Genomic DNA, 25,724 nt, shown 5'->3' with positions numbered 1-25,724 from the left:
CTGCTGCATCAAGGACAAAATTAACAATTGTGATTTTTCTATCACATGTGACTCTGGGCCTCCTGGAAGCCAGGGCAAAAAGGGAAAGCAGATAAATTGCAATGCTCTCATTGTTAGTTGGGAAGAGCTTCTCAGGGAGCTTCTGCTTTTTTGCTCCTAAATTCCTTGTTTGACACTAAATTTCCCCGTGGGAGTTTATGAAAGGAACACTGAGATACATAATTGCAAGATAATTGTTTTGCCGGAGAAGCAGTTTTTACAAGGCTCTTTCTTAAGACAATGAGGACCTAGATATAAAGGGAAAGTCTAACCAGAGAGGGAAAGAGTGGGTGGGATGAGAATGGGTTTGGTGCCGCTCCATGCCCTCCCCACCACAGATGGTCAAACATCCCCCCAGAAAGGAGGAGAGCCCAACATGAGTCAGAGCCCGCACTGAGGAGATGACAAGATACATGGGCTTTAACACGAGTGGAAGGCAGAGCTCAGACAAGGATGGAGAGGGAAAGACCCCTGACCCACCACTTAGAGGGAGAAGCTGTGGATGGGGCTCGGGATGGATGGAAAGGAGAGAAAAGAGAAGTGTGAAAGGGAGACAGTGGAACCAGCTGGGGGACCCCTAGTTTGTAGAAACCCAGGGCAGGATGAAGCCTTCTCTGGGACTGGGGTGAAGGGGCTGGAGGTAGGCAGGGGTCTGATCTTTCCCAGGCCCTCCCTTATGAGGGATGTTAAAATCTGAGAAAACATGCAAGCAGGCATGGCCGAAGGGTGGAACATGTACATGCCTGTGAACCCCACAGAGGGACAGAATATGCAGCCTCGCCCATCCCATCTCACTACAGGGCTCCCGGGGCCCAGCGTGGTCACCATTGTTACCACTCTTGAGTGCTTACTCAGCATCAGGTGCTGGGCCAGGGGCTCTGCATACAACAGCTCCTGTCGGCCTCCCAGGGCCCTCATCATTACTGCCCTCTCCAGCAGAAGATGCTGGAGCAACTTGCCTAAGACTTTGCACAACTCGTGGTGAGGCCGAGCTTTGAGTGCATGCTCTTCTCCAATATCCTGAAGGTGGTGCCCATCAGACATTGTTTGATGGATGCCACCCTGGCTCACGGAACCTAGCACGTTTCCAACATGCGATTTTTCAGTAAAGTGTTTGTTACTTAAACTAGAAACAACTTCTGCATCAAATTCTGCTTCAACACACCTCAGAAGGTTGTGTGCAGTCTTCTGCTATCCAGCGGTCCTGGAAGTACGGGGCGTTGCTTGGCCCCAGCTATGCAATCCTGTACTTGCTGCACAGGGGTCAAGTGTGGGCATGAGAACACATAACTCCATAACATCTTCCCAGTGATGGCTCCTCCTCCTATTCTCTGATTTTGGGAGGATTCTAGTATAAATACCACATCTCTGTACTAGCATTTTCTAAAACTTCTGAAATATGGATGACCAGCTTCCAGTCACCTTTCAGTCCATCTCCAGGCCTTCTGAGCTAGGGAAGCAGGATCAGCCCTCTTCCCAGCCTACCCCGACCCTGGCCCCTGCCCCAAACTGTTGGACCCTCAAGGCCCATCTGGAGGGCTGGAGTTTAAGTGAGGAGTAATCTCCTCTCTGCAGGAAGACCAACCAAGTTTTATTACAGATTCTATCACAATACAAGGGCTGGTCCTTCTGTGATTGAGCTAATCCCGTCACCACGTAAATCAATAGGAGACCCACAGGAGGTGATTTGATTTAGGATGTTCATTTGGAGAAGCTAGTCTTCCTAGAACATTGAAGCCAAAATAGTGCCTGGGCACTTCCACAATAAATGCCAAGTGTAGCTCACAAGGACCAGATCTGTTAATAAAATAAATTCAGATCCTTCCAAATAAAAATTCAGACACATTTTAGGCTCCTCAGTTCAGTGGGCTGAATCCCTGAATCTGCTAAATTATTATGGAAAAACTCTTATCTCTGCCTGTCAAAAATCACTGCTGTCTTGGTGGGGGTGTGTGTGGGGGGCCCTCTGGGGAGGGACGAATTGCTTCATAATAACTTAGATTATGTGCAGTGTAGCATTATCTTGAAGAGCGCCACATACTTGAAGAGGCACAACACAGGATCTGCGACAGAGCCGACCCAGTCCAGGTGACAGGGGCCAGAAGAGAGACGGGTGTCTCCCACATGGATTGCTGAAAAGTGACAGAGTGAGACTTCTAATCCAGCCCCCTGAATCAGTCCAGCGTCCCTTCTCTGTGGACAGCTAGGCGACCTCTGGAAGAGACAGGGTGAGGGTTCTGGGTATGATTTTGGCTAAGAGGGGGGGTGTGACCTCTAGGATAGCCCGGCTTGCCTCAGGGCCTCCTGTCTCTTAAGTGGGTAGGGGCAGGCTAGCGTCTAGGCCGTCTGTAAGGGGGATGCAAGGGGCCTGATTCTGCAGCATGGGGCAGGCCTTGAGTGTCTGTCCAGGGAGCTGATCACACTCGGCCAGGGGGAGTGAGGTGGGAGAAGTTGCATCTAGCGCAGAAAAGAGAAAAATGTGAGGGAAATGAATCCCCAGGTTCCAGGTTCCCTGGCAGAAGCCCTGTGAACAAGGATTTGGTTTGTCCCTGTGGGGCCTCCTACCATACCTCCCGTGCTCTCACCTCCATTCAGGGTGACTCACGCCTGCAGAAAGGATGAATCATGTCAGTTACGAAACCAAAGGGCTCCTGAGAGGGAGGCTGGAAAGGACCCGGGGAAGCCACCTCCACAGATCCTGCTTTCTCCCCACCCCTCCTGCCCCCTATTGCCCCACCTCTATCTGCCAAGCCACAGACTCGAGCGAGCTCTCCATAGGAATTTCTTCTGGAAACGGGACATCGGATCAGTGGTCGTCTTGCCTTCCCACCTCAAGGCCTTCTGGGGCCTATGTTTTGTTTTCTCTCCTGTATTCATCCAGGTAAAGGCTTGCTTTCCACGTGTCGCTAATTGGGACCAAGGGGTCCTGAAAGTAATGGGAGAAGAGATCCTGAAGCAGTCCTCAGCTCTCCCCACTTGCTTGTTCACAGTGTGAACAGTTCCATAATTCTCCAGGGTGCACCAAATAATTACCTGCTGCATTCTAGGCTGCTCCAGGCAGCAGGGGCAAGGATGATTCAACTCACTTTCCCACTGACTGGTACCAGCTCACCGGGAGCTTTTAAGAGTCTACACGAGTGAACACCTACCATGTGGCAGGCCCTGGGCTCATAAAAACAAACGTTTATGGACAGCTTATCGCCCCGCAAGAGCTCATGTCATCCTCAAAACAGCCCTATGGGGTGGATACTGTTGTCATCCCCATTTACAGGTGGAGCCCTGCGCTCAGCAGGGACAGCGACGTGCCCAAGAATCACACAGAAAACGAAGCAGACAGCTTGGGGATTCACCTGTACCACCTGCTTCTCCAGGGTCGGCTGCGCCTCGGGGTTTCTGCTGTGCACTCCTTGAGTCCGGCTAATCTGTCAGCCGTCTTGGCCCCACTTAACGTGCCTCTCCAATCAGGCCTCGTTCTCCACCGGGCCACGACCCTGTCTTTCCTTGGGGCTTCTTTCCTTTAGAACCCAGAGCCCTTGCAAACCCACCATCTCACACTGAGATGAGCAAGGCCACCCTTCAATGAGATTAAACTCGACCCGGTGGGTGAGGCCTCCAGGCTGCCCGACGGGTGGGAGGGCTCGGGCCTGAGGTCCCCGGTCTGGACTCACCTGAGCTGCCCCAGGCGGGGGGGGGGGGGGGGGGGAGCCTCTCGGGGCTCCTGGTAAAACGTGCGGGGGGCGGACAGGGCCGCCGCTCGGGGCCGCCCTGGGCCTGTGTCCCGAGAGCCCTAAAAGTCTGCGAGAAGTTCCCCAGTGGAGGGCGTCTCGGGCCTCCCCCGCCGCCCGCCCGCACCGCCCGGTGCCCCCCTCCCCCCATCCCCCGGCTCGCGCTGGTCCCGGTGCGGGCTGCTGGAGCGCGGGCCCAGGGGCGCCACCGGGCCGCGCGGGCGGGAACGCGCCGCGGCCGCCTCCTCCTCCCTCGCTCCCGCCCGCAGCGGCGGCGGCGGCGCTTCCCCGGCGCGGAGCGGCTTTAAAAGGCGGCACCCCACCCCCCGGCGCACTCGCCGCTCGGGCGCCGCGCGAGCCTGCCGCTGCCATGCCTCCGCGCGCGCCGCCTGCGCCCGGGCCCCGGCCGCCTCCCCGGGCCGCCGCCGTGGACGCCGTGGACGCGGGGGGCGCCGGCGGGCCCGGGCTCCGGCCGCTCGCGCCGCGCCCCTGGCGCTGGCTGCTGCTGCTCGCGCTGCCCGCCGCCTGCTCCGCGCCGCCACCGCCGCCGCGCCCCGTCTACACCAACCACTGGGCAGTGCAAGTGCTGGGCGGCCCGGCCGCGGCGGACCGCGTGGCCGCGGCGCACGGCTACCTCAACTTGGGCCAGGTGAGTGCGGCCGGCCCCGCGCGCCCAAAACTTTCCCGGCCGCCGGTGGGCACGGCGCGAGGGGGCGCCTCCTTCCGGCCCGCGGCGCGGCGGCCGCGCGCGGGCAGGGGTCCCGATCGGCTCGGCCCTTGCGGTCGGGGGTCGGCCGCGGCGCCCGGCGGGGAGTCGACTGGGGACGCGGGACGCTCGGCGGGACCCATCGGGTGGCCCCAGGGCGCCCACTCGGGCCTGGAGCGCCGCGGGCAGTTCCGCCGGCCCGGCGGCCCGGCGCGGGCACCTGCCCGGCGGAGCGGGAGAGGGAGCCGGTCTCGGGCGCCGCGCTCTGCCCGCGGGCGCTGTCCTCAGTGCCCACCAAGCTCTCCCTGGCCTCGGATCCCCGCTCCGCCACACCGGACCCGCTGTCCTCGACGGGGGGCGGCGCGGGGCTCCGGACCCTGAGCGCGCCGGGGCGGCCCCGCGGCTCGGTGGTGACACGCGCGTGGCCCAGAGGCTCGGGGACCCGTGCTGACTCGGTGTCCGCGGCTCCAGGAGGGAGGGCAGCCCGGAGCCTGGAAGCAGCCGTCAGAGGCTTTGCAGGCAGCTCAGGACCCCTGCACCCGCGCGGTGGGCTGGAGGCAGGGGTCCTGCGTTTAAGACCCCTTCCGGCACCGGCACCGGGGAGTTGGCTTTGATTCTGAGCTTCTGTCGCTGTTCTCAGGGCTGCTCTCCACACTAGCTGTATGACCTTAGGCGAGTCACTTTCCCATCCCATCTTCAACTGTAGGGACGGTGGCAGTTTGTACTGGCTGCATTTGTTGGGAAGATCAGTGTTGTCGGGCAGCAAAACCCCAGGCCGGGCCCTAACCCTGGTCAGTGAGCCCAGAGCCCTCCCACGGCCTGGGCCATCGCTATCACTGTCAACTAGCAAGAGAGGACAAGCCCTGGGCACGAAGGTGGCATAACCCCAAAGGAGGCTGAGGCAGGTCCCTCCCCCCCCTTCCCCCCACTCCGCCAACCCTACAGAATGGCAGCGGGGCAAGGGATTGATTTGTGGCCCGTGGAGGGGCAACAGACTGAAGTGTGCGGTCCCACCAGGGGACCTCTCCGTGCAGTTAACAAATCTCCTACAAACTCCACACTTAGAGGGATGAAGCGAAGCGACAGGGAAGCGCCAGCTCATAACTCAAACCCTAGTGCCAGGCAGTGTTAAATTTAGTTTCATCATTATCCGTGACAGAAGCCAGCAAAGTGTGGTGTGGCCCCAATGTAAATGACATTTCTTCTGCATCCTAAGTCCCGCACAGAAGCTGCTAATGTGAGATGTGTGGCCTTCTGGAAAAGTCAATTTCTGCGGCTTGCTCTGTACTTCAGGCGGCAGATCAGAGTGTGTCTGAAAGAATGCCACGTATCTTTTTGTGTATCTTTTATACAGTTTGCTCAGGTCTCTTCAAACACCCTGTGATGGAAGATGTTGCCTTTGGGTAGCACTGGCTTCATTTCTACCTGTGGTTCCTAAATCTCCCCAGCTGATGGTCCAGCCTGAAGAAGGTGTTGCTCGGGGCACCATCCCCGTTGGTTGCTAGGGCCCCCCGGCTCCTGCTACACTTCGCTGCTCTGCCCAGGTGGCCTGGCAATTTGTCTTCAGCTCAAAGTGACTCTCAAACTGCACGGTAAATTACAAAGTGCCTGGGTTTCTGGCTCCTATAATTAAAGGAGCAGAGGGGAACTGACGTTGAGCCGTGAAGCTCCTGGACATGGCAATGAGAGGCACACACAGTGCCTCCCCCTCACAGTTCCTGTCCCCCACAATAAAAAATGCCAGGGCTTTGAAACAACTTCTGTCAGACTCACTGAACTGAGTCTCATACGCAGTGTGCTGTTGTCATTTTACCCACGGGGGAGGTTCCTCCAGGTACTTACCTGCCCCGACCTGGGACCTTCTGGGGAGTCTCTCAGGGACCCTCCAGTTCTGTCCAATGCAGCCAGGGTAGACTGCCGTGGTGCCTTCGCTCAGCTTGGGAGGCAGGGTGTCATTCGCAAATGGAGGGATTAGTTGGTTGGGGATCCGGGCAGTCTCAGAGGCTGTGTGTGTGTGTGTGTGTGTGTGTGTGTGTGTGTGTATGTGTGTGTGTTTACTCAAGGAGAGCCTATTACTCTTTATTCCAAAACCAGCTTTTCTCCCTCCCCCAAGTGAACTGCTAATGTGGAAAAGGCCTGGAGCATTCCAACATCTACCTATTCACTAAGAACTCTTTTAAAAACCTTATTTGCCTTTTTCAGCCGGGAGAATTTGTGACTCATAAATAAGATGTAGATATTATTAGGTTTGATTTATGGATAAGTAAACTGAGGGAAAACAAGGGATGGAAGCCGTTTGGGTCCACACAGTGTGTGTCACCTCTGATAGCTTTGCTCCCTGCTCTTTGTCTCCTGCTGCATTCTCTGGTCTGTGTCCTTTGTGTGAGACCCTTTCCCCAAACCCTTAATGGGCAACTAGTGTTATGCCTCCTACCTGCCCTGACTCACAGCCCTGCTGTGCTCATGGGTCTTTGTGATGCTCTAACTCCTGGCTCGATTGTTTTACTCTCTTTTATGCAACTGATAACCTGATTCCATGTATTTTAAGTGGTGCAAAAGTAATTGAGAGAGAGAGAGAGAGAGAGAGAGAGAGAGAGAGAGAGAGAGATTGATGCCTTTCAGACTGATAAAGGCTTTGGATCTTCTCCATTGAAAAATATACATCAGCAGGAACCAAACTAGCCTCTTTTTTTACCCTTCCGTCCCAGATAATGCACCACAATGTTGAAAGAAAGAAAGAAAGAGGGGCGCCTGGGTGGCGCAGTCGGTTAAGCGTCCGACTTCAGCCAGGTCACGATCTCGCGGTCCGGGAGTTCGAGCCCCGCGTCGGGCTCTGGGCTGATGGCTCAGAGCCTGGAGCCTGTTTCTGATTCTGTGTCTCCCTCTCTCTCTGTCCCTCCCCCGTTCATGCTCTGTCTCTCTCTGTCCCAAAAATAAATAAACGTTGAAAAAAAAATTTTTTTTTAAAATAAAAAAAAATAAAAAAAAGAAAGAAAGAAAGAAAGAAAGAAAGAAAGAAAGAAAGAAAAGAAAGAAAGAAAAGAAGGAAGAAAGAGAGATTTGGAAGAGTCAAATGTCATTATTGACAGGTGGTATAAGTAACTACATGGATAATCCAAGAGAATCTAGAGACTATTAGAATTAGTTATAGAATTGAACAGGGTGCTTCGTCACCGGTAGCTATCTATCCAACAGCAACATCTGAGAAGATAAAAGAAATGATAAAACACTGTAGCATAAAAGCTGTTAGAAACCTAGGAATAAATTTTTGAAAAAATGTGAAACAGGCAGAAAATTATAAAATATTGGAAAGATGTTTTGAAAGAAAGGTCTGAATAATGAAGGGATGAGCCATGTTCATGGATGGGAGGACTGATTATCACATGCCCCCTCCCCTGATTAATCTATAAATTCAGTGTAATTTAGTTGAAGTGCCAACAGGGTTTTATATGGGATATGAAGTCATACAACTGAATGCTAAAATTCACATGGAAGAGTAAGTTCCCAGAATCCCTGAGACGACTCTGAGAAGGGAGAAAAAGGAAGGGAGTGTGCTGTGCCAAGGAGTGGAACTTCCCATAAGGATGGTTTGACATTGGCCCAGGGATGGTCCCATCCATCAATGGGATCAACTCAAACCCAGGCACGTATGGGAACATGTATGTGCGAGTGGAAGAGTTACAAATGGATGGGGAAGGGTGGGCATTTCAGTCAATGGCGCTTCAGATCCTTACCTCACCTTGCACTACACAGTAGTAAATTCCAGTAGAAATAAACAGAGTGGAATACTTTTATGACATTAGGACAGGAAAGGATTTCTTTTTTTTTTAATTTTTTTTTAACATTTATTCATTTTTTTGAGACAGAGAGAGACAGAGCATGAATGGGGGAAGGTCAGAGAGAGAGGGAGACACAGAATCTGAAACAGGCTCCAGGCTCTGAGCTGTCAGCACAGAGCCCAACGCGGGGCTCGAACTCACGGACTGCGAGATCATGACCTGAGCCGAAGTCGGACGCCCAACCGACTGAGCCACCCAGGTGCCCCAGGAAAGGATTTCTTAAGACAGAAAAAGAACAAATAAAGGAAGAGATTGATCCATGAAAAGTTCTGTGTAACAAACACATCACAACAGAGTTTAAAAGTACATAGTAGACTAGAAAACATATTTATAACATATAGCACACAGGTTGGTGCCAAGATTATTTAAAAAGATATAAATCAATAAGTAACAGATAAATGCCACGTAGAGAAATGGAGAAATGTATGAATAGGGAATTCAATGAAGAGGAAGCCCAAACGGCCAATGAACACGAGGAAAGCTGCTGGGCCTCCTGGGAGTTATGAGGACAGTGCAACACGAGGCAGTGACAACATAGCACTTCACACCGTCAGATCGGCCGATGTGGAAAAGTGTTAGTATCAAGTGTTGACAAGGATGTGGAGCCACGGAACTTCCCGAGGCTGCTGGTCGAAGTGGAAATCGGTATAACTACTATGGAGAGCAATTTGGCCCTTGACAATGAGGTAGAATTGCATCAGCAGGTCCATATCTAGGCTTCTACTGGAGAGAAGACCTTACGCAAGTGCACAAGGAGCCTTGCAGAGGAAGGTCACAGAAACATTTTTTAAATGAAAGGAAACACGTCCTAAATATCCGTCAGTAGGAGACCATCAAAATGGTCACATGATGGAATATTATACAATAGCTAGAAAGGAACTAACCAGGGACACCTGGGTGCCTCAATTGGCTTAGCGTCTGACCCTTGATTTTGGCTCAGGTCATGAACGCAGGGTTGTGGGACCAAGCCCCGAGTTGGGCTTCACGCTGAGTATGGAGCTTGCTCAGGATTCTCTCTCTCTCTCTTTCTTTCTCTCTCTCTCTCCCTTTCCCTCTGCCCCTCTCCCCCACTCACACACACACTCTCTCTCTCTCAAAGAAAAAAAGATAAGAAAGGAATTAATCAGATAAGTATCTACAGAGATAAATCTCTACATGTGAAAAGGCACATTGCCAGTGCACAGTGTAGTAGTATTTATGTAAACTTTAAAAAACACACTAAGTAATTCTGTATTATTTGTGAATGCATACACATGTAGGAAGCATCCACATCAAGTTCAGGTTAATAGTAGAAGGGAGGGAGGGGGGAGAAACTGAGAGAGGAATGTCAAACTTTATCTGCAGTGTTATAATTCATAATATACAGATATAGGGGCATACTTGTGTGTATATATAACATATAAATTTGGGCTTTTGTGCTTTTCTTTGTATCAAAATTTATATATGGTGATGTGTACATGTGGGTGCAGACATGCATGTATACATGCACGTACATATATACACTTACGCACACACACGTACACACATATATGTCAATACACATGAAATGTTAAGGGGGGGGAAGAAAAGAAAAATGCACCTCACATGCGCACATCGTGGTGTTCCTGGATTGTCTGAAGACTGTCTGTGGACACACAGGTGGAGGAAGAAGCCCCTATTTAGGCCTCCTGAGCTGGGCCAGTCTGCTTGTCAAGCAATTGGTGACCTAGAGAACCAGAATGCCTAGCTCAGATCACCAGGCTATTTGGGCAGAGCCAGACCCAGAGCCCTAGAACCCTGCTCTCAGCCATCACCCTCTCTCTTCTACCCCCTCTGTTTCTTTATTTTTTTAATTTTGTAATGTTTATTCATTTTTTTTGAGAGACAGAGTCAAAGCATGAGCTGGGGAGGGGCAGAGGGAGACCCAGAATCCGAAGCAGGGTCCAGGCACTGAGCTGTCAACACAGAGCCCAACACAGGGCTTAAACTCATGAACCATGAGGTCATGACCTAAGCTGAAGTTGGATGCTTAACTGACTGAGCCACCCAGGTTCCCCTCCTCTGCTTCCTTGTCTTTCAAACCATTTGGTGGCCCACATGGCCCTCACTCTAACCTATATACATTGTAACCTTTGACCCCAATGACTCCAGGAAAAGACAGGTTGTGCATGTGAAAGGGATGGCAACAAGATATTCTCACCAACCAAATCACAACATTTCAGCACCTGCAGCTTTTGGAAGTGATATTTATCTTAAAGGTGGTGCTTCGATACCATACTTTCCCTTGCATTTTTTGCTTTGCCTGGGGTATTGAGCTAATTTGTTGGTTCTGAGTCTGAACATAAAAAGGCAGGCTGGCTGCCAGGGCCCCTAAAAGATCTAAGAGCCTTAAATGATTTTGAACTTGCCTTAAATAGTTTTGCTTAAAATAGCTACAGCTCGGGACATACCTGGCCCAGAATTTCAGGTGGGTCTGCTTAATTCACTTGTCAGCAGAGGAAAATTGTCATGCTGCAGACAGCTTGTTCTTACAATCAAAAAAAAAAAAGCTGAAGCTTTAGCCAGGTGTTAGAATAATGGGCCAGTATTTGTTCCGAGCAGAGTGTTGGGGGCTTGAGGGGGACAAGGGGAGGCTCAGAATAGCAGTCACCTGTGACCTAGTTATCTGGTTTTGATTTTCAGTCTGAGGCTGTCTTGTGTTAATACTCTGAGCCAAGAGCCATGCATGCAGGCTGGCCTGGGAGTAGAAATGGAGAGGTTCTGGGTGTGATGTGGTGGGGTGAGGGTGGAGAGAGAGATAAGATTGGGATTGTGAAGCTCGTGGTATCATATGGTGTCATACCCTCCGTTTGACATCTTTCTTCAGATGGTAACAGTGTTAAGTGGACAGGGTTTTATTTGAATAGACTGCCCTCATAAGTCACGGGAACTGTGGTGGAGAGAGATGACTGAAGCTGAGTGGCTGTGCGTGGAGCCAGGTGGCCAGGAGGAGACTCTGAATCAGGCCAGAGTGGATGCTCAGCCGAACGGTCCCCTGGAAGAGTTTGGGTCTCTTGAGGCAGAAACCAACAGCGCAAGTGAGCAACAGAGCTGTGGATGGGGTGGAGAGCCCGAAGCACCTGTCTGAGGCCTCTGCCTGGCCTTGGGCTTTGGGTGACCCCAGGCCCCTGCAGGACCATTCACACACTGCAGAACACCCTGGGCCCTTTTGGGTCTTGAGCCTTTGCACAGATTTTTGCCTCTAAGTTGCAGTTCCTCTGAGCCTCCACAGCCCGGGCCAAAAGGGCTGATGCATCTCCCTCTCCTTCCAGGGCCCTGCAGTGGAGGGCTGCCTCTCTCCCTTCTGGCCTTTGGATTGTGGCTTGGCCTTGGCATTGACCAGAAGCCCTGGCACATGCTTGTGTCTAGCCAATGAATGTCTCTTCTGCAGGTGCTCCCACTCATGGAGCCCTCGTGCCACCCCTGCAAAGAGGTGCCACCAGGCCTGTTTAATCATGAGGAGCGCTCAGGCCCAGTTCAGTTCTGACTTGTGCAGGTCACAAACTGGTGACTGACAGGCCAGGGTCTAAACCCATACACTCTGACCTGCCTTCCACTGTCATCACCTTTGGCTGACTGACCTTGGACCTGTTTCTCAGATACAGGTAAGCCATCGGGCCAGAAAGCCATCAGCTCACTGCTGCCATTGACAAAGAGCCTATGTGGACCCCACTGGCCACTGTTTCTCCTTCTTTCCACCTGGCTCACATGCACATGCACACACAGTGCTGCATGTCAGCACTGTTTCATCCAGAACACTTGGTGCTGGCTCCTTGTCATTGGTATTGAAACTTACATCTCTCTATTTGGGAGGGAAAAGTATGCCCCAATCCTTTTTGGTCCTTTGAGGATGGATGCTACACTCAGTTGCTCAAACTCTGCACACTATGAATGGAGGAATCATCCCTCACTGTAAACCTTCTCCTCTCTGTGTGGTCCCTGTCTCCAGAAAGGATTGGCAAACCCGGTGCCTGAGCTCGAGGACCGGAAGTCACCGCCGCCTCCCCCTGCTTCCATGCCTCCCGTCTGGTTTGTAACTCAGCCTGTCTCGTGGGTCTCCTGGATGGCTCTCAGGTCCCCCTGCTTTCCTGCTGCTGTTGCCCAGCATAGGCCGGGGGGCCTCTATCACCTCTCACCTGTCCATCCTGCTACTGGGCCTCCTTCTGCCCTGGCCCCAACTCTCCTGAACCACTTCACGCTCTTGCTTCCCTTCAGGTTCCCTTATGCTATTCTTTCTCCCTGGGATGCCCTTCCCACCCCCTGGCTAGCCTCTTGTCCTTCCCAGACACCTGCAGGCCTGCCCTGATTTCCCCAGCCCTCCTAGGCTCCCCAGCCCCCATCACCCCGACATTGCCTATTGGCTTGTTCATTTCTGCCACCAGGCTCTGGGCTTCCTGGGTAAGTCAATCCGTAGTTGGTCCTCTGGCTGCTCTTGAAGATCAGTTCCAATCCTGCCATTTCTCTGATCGTGGAGGGGCCACTCCAGGGTGGCCAGAGGACATGCCCTCACTTATTCTGTGTTTGCTGTGTGCTCTCACTGGTGCTGGGCCCTCAGAGGTAAGAGATGTAGCCTCTGCCTGACCAGAACCTCTTGGTTAGGGGGGAGGATGTGAGCGTTTGTGAAGGAGCAGGTGACACTCGTACATCATATCTGTTGGCTGAACCGTCTCCACCCCTACTTTTTGAATTTTAATCCCTTGTTTTTTGGAGCCACCTGGCAGACGGGCCCCTCCGGGGTTTGTGCCTGTGTTCCTGCATGGGGATGACCCCATGATGCCCTAGTTTGCTGCTAGGTGAGGTCAGCTACACAGGGCGCAAGGGCCAGCAGTGCCCCGCCCTGGAGACCACCATGGTGCTTCAGACCCTATGTGCCCTCTCATCCCATCAAATCCCAGCTCTTCCTGATGTCCTTGAGCCTGTACTGTTGGAGGATTTTGAAGACCCGGTGGCAGGCACAAGGCCCTCTGTCCAGTGCTGCGGAGAACAGGGATGAATAGCCATCAACTGTTGGAAGGGAGCCTCATGCTCCATGGGATGGGATCGGCAGCTCAGGTTCCCATGGTAACCAGCCCATCAATGCCCTTAGTGTCAAGACAGTGGCACCGCTGAGAGGAAGAAACAGTCTCATTGTCTCCCCCTTGGTTGCTTGGGTGCAAAGCAGCGATGCTCCGCGGGGCCCCACAGCCTCTGGCCCGACGTGTGTTGCCACCCTGCCGCATATGACCTGCTTGTGGAATCGGGGTCAGAAAGTGGCCATTGGCTTCAGCTTCCTACCCCTCCTTGGGGCCTTTACACTCCTGTCACTGGCTGACATCCAGTCATTTCCGGAGTCCTTGTTGGGTGAATCCGACTTCTCAGTGGGAAGAAACAGCCCAATGGATCAGACTCTTGAAGCTCTGGATGATAAGCCAGACTGCATTTGCCACAGGGGTGGATTAGTGTTGGCAGGCGGGTTTCTGGAAGGGTCCTTGATTTCCAGAGGCTCTCCCCTTTGTTTCAAAAACTCGTGAGGATACCTCTCAGAGATGACCTCCTGTGTTCATTCAACCAGCACCTCCTTCTTGCCCATGGGGGGCCCGAGTCTACTCCGGTGACCTTGTCAGACTCTCCAGGGTGGACACAGTCTGGGGAGGTGGCAGAGAGGCAGGCAGGGCCACCTGCTTGCCATGTAAGGGCCTGCATGCAGTTGTCCCTGGCTAGGAGAAGGCAAAGCTGTTCCTTTGCTAGCCCTGTCTCATGCCCTGTTCTCCACGCTGGAAGCCGGGACTTTGCTCTGGATTTCCCTCATGTCCACATCCACTGGCCACGGCCCTGTCCACTCTGCCTCCTGGCTTCTCCCTTGCTCCCGGGATGCTCACACTCTCTCTGGTAATACCTGGGTTACTGCCTCGCTGTTCTCCCTGCCCCCTTCCAGGCCAGTTCCCTCACTGCTGACTGGACAGTGCTTCAGGACCAAAATCCTCATGCCGTCCTTTCTCTGCTTTGAACCTGGCCAATGCTCTTGTGCAGCAAAGCCTCACTCCTTTGGCTCTTGGGGAGCGAACTATCCCTCTCTCTTGTTCTGGCCTCAACCCAGAGCCCTTCCCTTTTGCTGTTTTCCAGCCACCCCTTTGCCATTCTGGAAACTTTCCCTATACTTTTTCTTTCTTTTGCACCTGCTATTGGTTGCTATTATTTTAACCCCGGTGCCCATTCCCTGTATGTTCTGCCTGGCCAACGCTGCTCTTCAGAATTAGCCAAAGTGGTGTTTCCTGACCTGTCTGCTGCCTGGCAGGCCTGAGCACTGTGCTCTCAGAGCTCCACAGAGGGCCTCAGCTAGACCCCTGCCGTCCACCACACACACAGACATTGTGTGAGAGCATCTTGTCCTCATCTTTGTTCATTTCTGTTTCTTCAGGCCCTTGTCCCACTCACTGCCCCCACACCACCTCCCAGACATACCTGGTGACTGTGTTGCATTAGAGGGGGCATTTGAGTCACTGACATTATTGTTCCCACTGATTAAGAAGCACTGCTCTGATCATTACCCAAGAACCCTAGGAGTGACCCTGTTACACAGATGATCAAACTGAGGCTCTGGGTATTTGAGTGACTTACTATAGCTTAGTAAATTTCAGAGCAAGGCTTTCAACTTGGACCACTTTGATTCCAGACCTCACTCACAGACGGTCCATGTTAGGAAAGGTTGCAGAGAGCTGGTGGCAGCTGGACTGGCCATGGAGCTTGAGTTGGGGTCCTCTAACTGGTAAGGTAGAGGGGTACAGTCCAGGCAGATGGAAGCTTGAGGAAGAAGGGACACTTAGGAAGGTGACTATGTAGTCCTATCCAGAAGGAGGATGACTGTAGGACCCTCCCTTCTTATCAGGTCTTGGCCTGGGGCTTCACTTCCAAGGTTTATCTTTGAAGGCATAAAGTCTGCCTGCAGCATCCTTGACTTTGGAGTCCAAGAGTCCCAAGGGCAGGGAGCTTTCCTTGGACACCGCTCCCCCCCCCCCAAGGCTCCCAGGGACCTGTGTGTTTCCCACCCCAGGAGGAGAGTGGAACACCATGGAGCCAGATCTCTGACAAGAAGGTTGGAACCCCACGAGGAGAGAAGGGGCTTAATGAGGGGACAGCCTAGTTATAAAATTGTGTCATTACTTAAATTTTTTGGTGTAAGAGGAATACACACATGTATATTGAATATTTGAAACACATGAAAAAGAACAAAGAAAACTCCAAAAATCATTTATAATCCTACCACTCAAAGATAATCACCGTTAATGTCTTGGACCATGTCCTTTTCATTGTTTTTTTTTTTAAACTGTGTATGGAGGTGGGGGCACCTGGGTAGTTCATTCGAATGAGTGTCCTACTCTTGATCTCAGCTCAGGTCATGAAGTCATGGTTTGTGGGATTGGAGCCCTGCATCTGACCGCCTAGAACCTGTTTGGGATTCTCTTTCTCCCTCTCTCTCTGCCCCTCTCCTGCCTCAAAATAAATAAACATTAAAAAAAAAAAACAACTTTGTGTGTGTGCACACTCATGCATGTACATGTGAGTATGTGCATACGTATATTTATATATAAGTATGTACATATGCATATATGTATGCACACACACACTCACACATGGGTGTATGTCTTATACAAATAGAGTGTACAGTTTTGCACCCCATACCTCCTAAGCCTAGAACTACTCTATGTGTAATTTTTAAGGGCTGCCTCAGTGTATCATTTAGTGGCTGGCCCATACTTACTTAATCTTTCCCCTGACATTTTAGGTCAGTGGATTCTTTGCGACTCGTTGGGGAGTCTGGTCTGGAAGGTGAGCACCGTGCAGGGAGGCGGAAGGGGTTCCGTCACCGCCTCACTCCCACTGACATGACTTGCACCCCTGGTCACAGTGGCTCATCACAGTTCCCTGTGTCTCCCCTGTGTCACCGGCCTTGCAGAGGGTCCAGGACTTGATGACATTTGTTCACTTCAACTCATAAAGATTTTATTGAGCATATTTTTTCTTATTTTATGAAGTTACATCTGTATTATGTAAATATTCTTCCATCGTAAAGAATTCAAACCGTGCAGATGTATAACGAGCAAAAATCCAAAATCTTCTTCCCCCTCCTCCCATCTCCAATTTCCTTCTTCCCCTAGATACCATCACACTTTAGCGTATGAGTGTCTGTCTCAGAAATGTACATGCACATAAAAGGTTTTATTTTTTTTATATAAATGGCATCATGCTAAACATGTTTTTCTGCACCTTGCTTTTCTGAAGCCTAACTATGTATCCTGGAAAGCTTTCCACTCTAGTGCATAAAGATCTACTCTGTTATGTGAAATGGTTTTACGTTATTTTATGGATGTGACATTTTATTACATCATTTACCTATACTAATGTTCATTGATTTGCCTACAGTTTTGTTTTTGATTTTTTTTTGGTATTATAGACAGCGTTGTGGTTATCATCCTTATGGATGCCTCTCTGTGTACGTGTATGAGAATTTCTGTACTGTACACAATTGCAAAAACTGTAGTTATAATAATAATGATCACAGACACCCCTCTGGCCCTCGTGTGCCAGGTAATTTTCCACGTGTTTTCCTGGTATTGACTCATTTAATCTTAGAAACTCTGTGAAGTAGGTGTTATTATTATCCTCATTTTACAGGAGGAAACCAAGGCACAGAGAGGTTGAATAACTTGGCCATGGATACACAGCATATACATGTCAGAGTTAAGATTTGAGTCAAGATGAGGCAAAGTATATATGCATGTTATATGATACTAGGGATCGGCAGGTGGCTCTCCGGGCAGGTGGTACCAATTGACACCCCCCAGAAGTGTCTGATGGGCCCTCACCAACCTTGGGTGGAGATAGCAGTTGCCGCAGTATTTGCCAGTTCTTACAGGTGAAAATGAGATCTCGTGGTTGTTTTAATTTGCTTTTTTTTTTCTGATTACTGTTAGAGTGAAATGCCTTTTCATAAAGTTATTAGTCATTTTAATTCTCTGAATTGCTTATTTGCATTCTTTGCCCGTTTTTCAATTGGGCTATTTTTCTTCTATCTTAATGATTTGTAGGTGCTGTCTCTATATTGTGGATATTAATCTCTTGTTTGCAACTATATTACAGATATTTCTCCCATCTGTCACTTCTCTTTGAACACTGTTCACAGGGTGTGTTTGCTTGCTTGTTTTCTGAAGTTAAACCTGCGGTCCCATCTGTCTGCAAGGCTTTGGGCTCGTCACTGGGTATAATTCAGTGATGAACAATCGGGGTCCTTACCTACAGCAGACGGGAACATAAGTGAGGAATACTGAAATTAATATAGTGAAATTAATGGAAGCCAGATGCTTTAGGATAAGAGACGGGAGTGGGGCTGCTTTTCACCTGGGAAGTTCAGGGAAGGCTTTGACCCAGACCTCGAAGGGCCCACCGGATTTTCAGAGAGAGAGAAACAAGAAGTGGGAGTGGTGTTTCTGCAGGTGGATCCTGAGTGAGTGCATCAATCTGCATCCCACTGGGAAACAACTCACCCTGTTGGCTCAGGTAGAGACTCTCATGGGGGTTATTTATAGAGGCGTGAGTGGGGATAAGGGAACCACCAAAAGGTATTGAGGCATCTGAAGACCAGCAGTGGTGGGAGATCTGCTCCTGGCCTTGAGCTAAAGGGACCCAGGGAGAACTCAGGTCAGCAGAGAGGGAGAGGAGGAGGAGCTGCAGAGGAGGCAGCCTCCTTCTGGCCCCGCCCACTGGCCAGACCCTCCGGAAGTGTGGTCCAGGTAGGGTTGTTGGAGGGGCACGGGGCAAGGCAGAGAGGGAACAGTAACCAGCACAGTATGGATAAGGAGACAGACCATTTTTGGCATAGCAAGAGCTCAGCAAACACCCTGGTGTCAGTAGAGGAGACAGGAATTCATCTGGGGGCTGGCTCGAAGCCTGGCGCTGCGCAAGATACCGAGTTGCAAGATGCGTCGGGCTGGCTTCGCATCCAGCGATGTGTGCCTCGGCGCCAGTTTTAGCCTTCCACGTGTCCTCTAGGAGGGTCACAGCAGAGGCGTGCGGTTTCGCGGTTGTTAGACCCCACGTACCTGGATCTGTGCCTCCTTGTTCCAGCCGGAGTTTATTTAGGTGTGTCTGTCAGAGGACAGACTTTTAACACGGAAAAATAAGTCCCCTTCTGGCCACCATTGCGCGCCGTCTAACACACATCTTGATCTTCCGCTATTTTCTTAGACTTGAGCAAACAAACAAAAAACCCCTTATTTGTGTTCCTCTTGACAAAGCTAATTTCTGTAAAAAGAAAAAGAAACCTTTCTAGCCGGCTATCAAAGTAACTGTTCATGACTGAGCTCATTAACAGTCTTTTGACAAACGTCTTTTAATTTCTCATTTGCAGGAATATGACACTATTAGCCACGGACAAGATTTCAGGGGCTTAAACAAGTTTATGTACCACGGCTTTGCCAATTCAAGACCCCCACACCCTTCGTTGGAGCACAGGATGCAAAAGCCCATTTCTGGGAATGAATGTTTTCTGTTCCCGCAGTTTCGTGTTCTTGTACAAAACGAACTCGTTAGGACTTTCTAGGATTATTTTTGCAGGGCCAGGTGGGGGTGGGGTTTGCTTTTATAAGGACCGTGGTGTTCTACCTTCCTCTGATATCTGACCACACCGGGAACGTTGTAAAACCAAATTGATTCCTTCTCACGCTAAATAGTCTTCAAATCCAAACAAAACCCCAGAGGTAGAGACTTAGCAAAGTCCAGAAGACCATCTTTGTAAGGCTCATGTCGGGGGGCGGGACTGACCACCCCACATCATGATGAGCCACGTCTTTTGTTTTGTTTTTATAAGTTTATTTTTGAGAGAGAGACAGAGAGGGTGAGTGGGGAGGGGCAGAGAGAGAGGGAGAGTGAGAATCCCAAACAGGCTGTGCACTGTCAGTGCAGAACCCGATGCGGGGCTCGAACTCACGAACCGTGAGTTCATGACCTGAGCCCAAACCGAGTCGGACACGTAACCGACTGAGCCACCAAGGCGCCCTGTGTGATGATCTGTGTCTTAACAGCATTCCTATTCTAAGTAAGTACCTATCCAAAACCTAACTGGGAGAACCCCTCTACTTTCCATTTTGGTAGTCACTCACAAAGAGCACTGGACTGGTTTCTGTTTTTCCCTTATGTCAGAAATTCAATGGCTGCATAAAATGACAGAAAATCCTATCTTCAAGCCAATTGGTTTGGGTGACTGAAAGTTGGTTTTTCTTTCCAACAATTGGTTCCTTTCCTGCAGCTAGTCACTTACAGTGCTTTGTACTTGGTCTGTGCTGAGGGCTGTGCCAGCCTGGCCTCGTCTTCCTGACAGGCAGCCACCCAGCCTCCTCCCCGGTTGCTCCTGCATGCTGACCTCCTCAGGGGGGTCTCCCAGTGACCAGCTGCTGCCATCAAGAGATTCCCCCCTGACCCCCATGCCCGAGGAAACATGTTTGTGCACTTTCTGCCACTTTTCTCCCCTAGTCATCCACATCTTATTTGAATTGTGTGGTCAGGCTGCAGGAATTGAATCGCAAGTCTCAAGGCAGGGCTGTGTTTCTGCATGTACTGTGGGCACAAAAATGAGGCTAAAAGATCACAGGATGATAGATGCAGCTGGATAGGAACAGACATCTGGCTGAACCTTCCCAGTCCATTTCAAATGGTGTTCCTGTGTCCTGAGGTCTTCTGGGGAGGTTCCTTAGTGTTGAGCCCAGTTTGATTTCTGCATGAGCCTTCCATAGCAGAAGACAAAGGGTTGACTGCTATGACCAGGCCTTCCTGTGGCCAGGAGGAGCCAGTGCTGTGGCTTCCCTAGAAGGTCATGGTGCTTGGATTAGATAATCAAACCAACAAGTACTTGCATTGACCCAAACATGTCCCCAGTTTGTCTATTGCCCTGTTGGTTTTTCTGTAATCGTAAGTGCTGCATCTGTTTGGTTTTTTCCCCCCAGAGAGGATTACAAAGTTCCCTGAAACATTCAGCATGTTTATCATAATTTTTTAAAATATTTATTTATTTATTTATTTTGAGAGAGAGAGAAAGAGAGAGAGAGAGAGAGAGAGAGAGAGAGAGAGAGAGAGAGAGAGCATGCGCCAGGGAGGAGCAGAGAGAGAGGGAGAGAGAATCCCAAGCAGGTTCCATGCTGACAGCACAGAGCCAGACGTGGGGCTTGATCCTGCAAATCGTGAGATCATGACCTGAGCCCAAATCAAGAGTCAGATGTTTAACTGAGCCACCAGGCGTTCTGTGTTTATCATAATTTTTTAAGTTCTTTAGGTCCATCAGTAGGAGAATGGGTAAATATATGTGACATACTCATACAATGGGCCCTCTTTACTCAGCAGTGAAGAACAAACAACCATTAATGCCTAACAGCAGGGACAAACTCATAGACATAATATGGAGTAAAAGAAGCCTTGCACAAAAAGCTATCAGATTCCATTTACAGGAAGTTCTAGAACAGGTAAAACCAAGTTGTAGCAGAATAAAAACTAATCTATAGGAGTGATGGACTGGGAAGGCACATGGGGAAACATTCTGGGGGTGGTGGCTATGTTGTGTCTCCTGATAGGGCTTTGGATCACATAGGTATCTACATTTATCAAAACTCAACGAATATATAATGAACATTTGTTCATCTCATCATATGTCAACTTTACTTCAAAGGGAGAAATCCATAAGCAAATATTGAACTCTGTAATTATGTGTATGTTGAAGCATTTTGGGAGAGAGTATATTGATACTGCCTGCAATTTACTTTGGAATGCACCAGAAATAAGACAGATGGACAGATGGCTAGAGAGACATGGATAGATGAAGAGAAATGTGATAGAGTAATTGCAGTAATTATGTTAATGGTAGAATCAAGGTGGTGGCTATGTGGGTGTCTGCTGTATAGTTCTTTCAACTCTGCTGTATGTTTGAAAAATTGCATAATAAAATGTTAGAAGAAAAAGGTTCTGAGGGTAGTGGTGGAGATAGGAGAGATTTGGGAGAAATCCACTGCCCTTAGAGACATACTTATAAGTTTGTGTTTGGAGGTGAAGATTAAAAACCTAGAGATATAATGGGGCAAATGATGCCATCCAAGAAATCCCCATAGACTCTGACTTGGGGGGGGCAGTAAATGCTTTTGTAAGGTATGTTCTGGTCACACTAGCATCTGAAAGGAGTACTATGGCTCCCTGAACCCCTAACCTGTTAGTTTTCCAGGGACAGAAAGATTCAGCCCTGGGGAGAAGCAGCCCAGCAAATGTAAATGAGTGGAGTCCCGCAGTTTAAGGACCTTCCTGCAGAGGAAAGATAAGCCTGCGGCAGATACCCCTGGCACAGCCCTGGTAGTCTGGGTTGCTTGCCTGCTAATTATCTTCTCTTCTTGCTCGGCAGTGGTTTTCTAGTTCCAGGATTTGAATTATTGACTTTATGTCGAATTTTCAGCCCCTCTTATGTTGCCGAATGGGAGGGCAGGAATAGTACCCATTCCGTACAGAGTCCTCATGGGTGGGTGTCCTAAGCTGGAGTCTTACCCCTGTGTCACCTGGGGGCTGTCCCAGACCACCTGCAGCAGAGACAATGGCCATCAGAGTTCCTGTGGGAGAAACCCTGCCTGGGAGACGAAGCTCCTGGTCTGCTGGTAAATTTAGGGCATGTGTGAGAAGTTGGGGGTAGGGAGAGAGGAAAAGAATGAAAGCATTATTCTAAGAAGCTGCTTTTATTTATAGATTCTCCTAATTCTATTAAAATGAATGCCAGGGGGATATAAAACTTGGAACACGTAACACATAATAGAAATAAAAGGACGTTAAGCTAAAATAGAGAACAATGGCAAAATAAGAAGAGAGTCTTAGGACTGAGAGGAAGATAAGACATTTTTCTGAAATAAAATCGTCTTCGAGCACACTGTACAGGGAAAGTGAATTAAAATAAGGACTTGGTTAGGAGAGAACTTGGAAGGAAACATAAAATATTTCATAATGAAAAGGAGAAAGTGTTACACTGACTCCAGGGGAAAACAGAGACAGAGATTACACTAATTACATTATAGAGACAAATAAATAAAATGTCACTGTTGTAAAAGGAAATCAAACTAATTAAATACTTAATATGCGTTAAGAAGAGTTGGCAAAATAAAATGTATTAAATATGATAAAATATGTAAATAGACATCATTTGCCTGCTTTGTTCCGGCAGCCAGTACTGTGTCTTCCTGCCTATAAAGAGAGATTTTTGATTCCTGTGATAACACATTAATGGGACAAGACACTAAGTAAATAGCCACTTACATTAGAAAGGCAGGAGTTCAAGCTCCGCACTGGGCAGAAAGCCTACTTAAAAGAGAGAGAGAGAAAAAAAAAGGCTGGACTCAAACAAGCACTTTCAAATGAATGCATTGATGAATGAATGAGGATTCCTTAAAGTAAGGAGTTTAAAAACACACATGCAAAAGAGAGAGCAACAGAACTACCTTCCAAGATGAAAATTGAGTGCATCAAGGCATGAAAGAAGGTGCCAGTAACTGAACTTCTCTGTGCCTCAGCTCTTTCTACTGCAAAATGGAAGTTATCAGCACCTCCAACAATCAAATGCTTGGAACAGCGCCAGGCCCGAAGCAGACACTCAGTGCATATTAATGCTAATAATATTATCATCGTGGTGGTTATTAATACCAAAAGGGAGGGAAATAACACGTCCTTTCAATGTCAGGCATTGGAGACAGACTAGGAAAGCACTGTCTATTTTTAAAGTAGGAAATCAGAGCTAGTCGAAGGTGGGACGTGGAGAAGATTGCAGATAGGGTGTTTGTTTTACCTCTCATCTTTTTTTGCGGGAGAAGATTCACTGATGTGAAAAGTTTAAGATGGAAAGGGCAGAAGTTAAGCCAGGCCAAGAAAGAAGCAATGAACCATGGCTTACAAACCAGGAGATCCCGGGCTGCAGAGCGTGCTCCTGGGCTCCCAGCGAGGTGCCTGGCCCGTAGCCACTGCGGCTGGCAGCACGCGCAAGGTGCCCTCCTCAGCTCTTCCACCTCCCTGGCAAGCTCAGCTGGGCTTGTGCCCACCACCACTGTTGCAAAAGAGAGCCCTCTTGCTTGGAATTAATTCATGATCCTCTCTTGAGGATACATAAAATAAAACTTTGGATTAAGTGCAACTTTGCGTGTCGGTTAGCCTATGTGGGCATCTGGGAGCCACGTAAAGCTTATGAAGGAGTAGTCTATTGCCCGAACGTGGCCAGATAGAGCCTGGAGCAGCTCTCTACAATGTGCATTTGCCTATTAATTACAGCTGACACATGTCCACATTCATTCCCAAAGGAGAGCTGTGTGCCTGGAGATGCTGGATTTTTATGCTTTTTCCAAACTTTACTTAGTCTGGGCATCACTCAGGATGGATTGCACAGAACACTGACTCTCCTAATTAAATGAGCCAGAGTCATAATGGGACTCTGGAAACAGGAAGGCAGGAGATGGATTGTTTTTTCTTCTGTTACTCCCCCCATCATAGCCAAATTTCCCCATGATGTATGAAGACATGCATGTTTTTCATTTTATAGGGCTATTTTGACCTGGTACCTCCTGCAGACAGAGCCAGTGGCAAAAATACAGACTTAAGAATTAGAAGGGGCGGATTCTAATTCCAATGCTTTTGTATACAAATTGTTCAACGGTTGGCGAGTCCCTTAATGTCTCTGGATGTCAAGTCGTATATTCATCTGTAAAGTATGAATGTAATGATCATTACCCAAATAGTGTTCTCATCTGGCTGTTGTATCACAGTGTAGACTTAAGCCTCTGTGTAACTAAAGGGGTCAATCATTATTAGGGCAGATGGGAAGTGGGCCTTCCTGCGTGACAGACACTCTGTGTAGGCACCCCCGTGTGGATGTCTAACACCATCCATACTGTGGCCACCTGCCCACATTTATAAGAACCCCCTACAGCCCTCTCCCTAACATTTTGCCTGGGTTGGTTCCATATTGGATTTTGGTGGACCTGTGGAAGGCTGGGTACGTAGGGAGTCTTGGAGTCACAGCCTGCCTTTGGATGTGAGAACTGAAATTTGGAATGGTCAGATTGCTGCAATCTAATTTAATCAGTAATCTAAAAGCCCCCCTTCCCTCCTCTGAGAGTGGATACTTTGCATGCATTCTGCTGGGGAATAATACACCCTGTGCCATCAATTTCAAAGCATTGTCAGATGGTAGAAAGGAATGCATTCAGATGCAAAACCAGAAGGTGGTGGCCAGGGTCAGTTCTTTCACACAGCAGGTCTGGAAATGGGTCCTCCAGGGTTGGTGCTGTGCCTGGTGATGTCTTTGGCTACTCCACCACACTCAGCAGGAGGTCTCTGCCCTTGTGACCATACAGCATGGTGGTTGATGCACCTTCAGGCTTCATGTTCAAGTTCCAGGCAAGGCTGGGGGTCAAAAGGTAGAAAAGGTCTTTCTACCTTTTTATTCAGGAAGGGTCACCTCCCCCAGAAAGGTGACATTTCATGGGGCAGACCTATGTCTGTGGCTATGCTAGCTTCAAGGCAGTCTGAGATATCAAGATTTTAGATTCTACAACCTCTATAGAAGAGGTGGGCAGCAGAGAAATTGTTGAAAATAGAGGTAGCATCAGCCAACCACACATCACACTGACTGTAGTATGCTTCCACTATCTTATGGATGATCAGGAAGGAGAGGGAGAAGAGAGAGCTTTGTGTTATTGCAAGAGAGTCATTGCCTCTTAATGTGGCTCAGCTTAAGCAGCAATTCTGTGAGGGGCAGGCCCTGACCTGGCTGCTGCGGGAAATGCAGAGGAGACCAAGACAGGCCAGCTAGTCCCATCCCCTGCTCTCTAGCAAGGGAGATGCCTGCACCAATAACCATATACCAGCAGAATGTGATGCAAGTGACACTGTAGGACCGGGCAGTGAGAGATCACTTCCATTTCGCAACAGAAAACAGTGAGGAGGAAAAGGAGGAGGAGGAGGAGAATGATGGCAATGAGAATGGTGAGGATGACGATGATAGGTATAATGATTATGATGATGATAGTGACGGTGAAAAGGATGGTAAAGGCTAGAAACTCTCATTTACTCCTTATAGCCACCCCACAAAGTAGGTATCTCTCCCTGACTCTCTGTCCCCAGTGACAGATGAGGAAACTGAGGCACATAGAAGTTACGGAGTTACTCAGGTTAGGAATGGCAGAACCGGAGCTGACGACACACGTTATTTCTCCTTCGTTGTCTTTGAAGCATGTTATTTGACACATATAAAATAGTTCCCATGTGTCAGTTATAAAAAGCACAATAATAGCCCTTGTGAAGCCACCACCCTGTGCAGAAACTAGACAACCATCAGTATTACCTATATATTTCTCTTCT

At 49.4% G+C, this 25,724-nt stretch overlaps 1 protein-coding gene across 2 annotated transcripts in view; it reads left to right on the top strand.

The window, feature by feature from the left end:
* Positions 1-4,134: 4,134 nt before the first annotated feature.
* The window catches only part of PCSK6 (proprotein convertase subtilisin/kexin type 6), a 190,904-nt gene continuing 169,314 nt past the window's right edge, over positions 4,135-25,724 (top strand). For both annotated transcript variants that reach the window (XM_047864230.1, XM_047864229.1), the window contains exon 1: positions 4,135-4,413. In XM_047864230.1, the coding sequence (XP_047720186.1) occupies positions 4,135-4,413 (279 nt within the window). The remainder of the gene's footprint in view (positions 4,414-25,724) is intronic.

Source organism: Prionailurus viverrinus, chromosome B3 (assembly GCF_022837055.1).
Source record: "Prionailurus viverrinus isolate Anna chromosome B3, UM_Priviv_1.0, whole genome shotgun sequence".
NCBI classification, from domain to species: Eukaryota; Metazoa; Chordata; class Mammalia; order Carnivora; family Felidae; genus Prionailurus; species Prionailurus viverrinus.
This window is presented reverse-complemented; position numbering and strand designations above follow the sequence as displayed.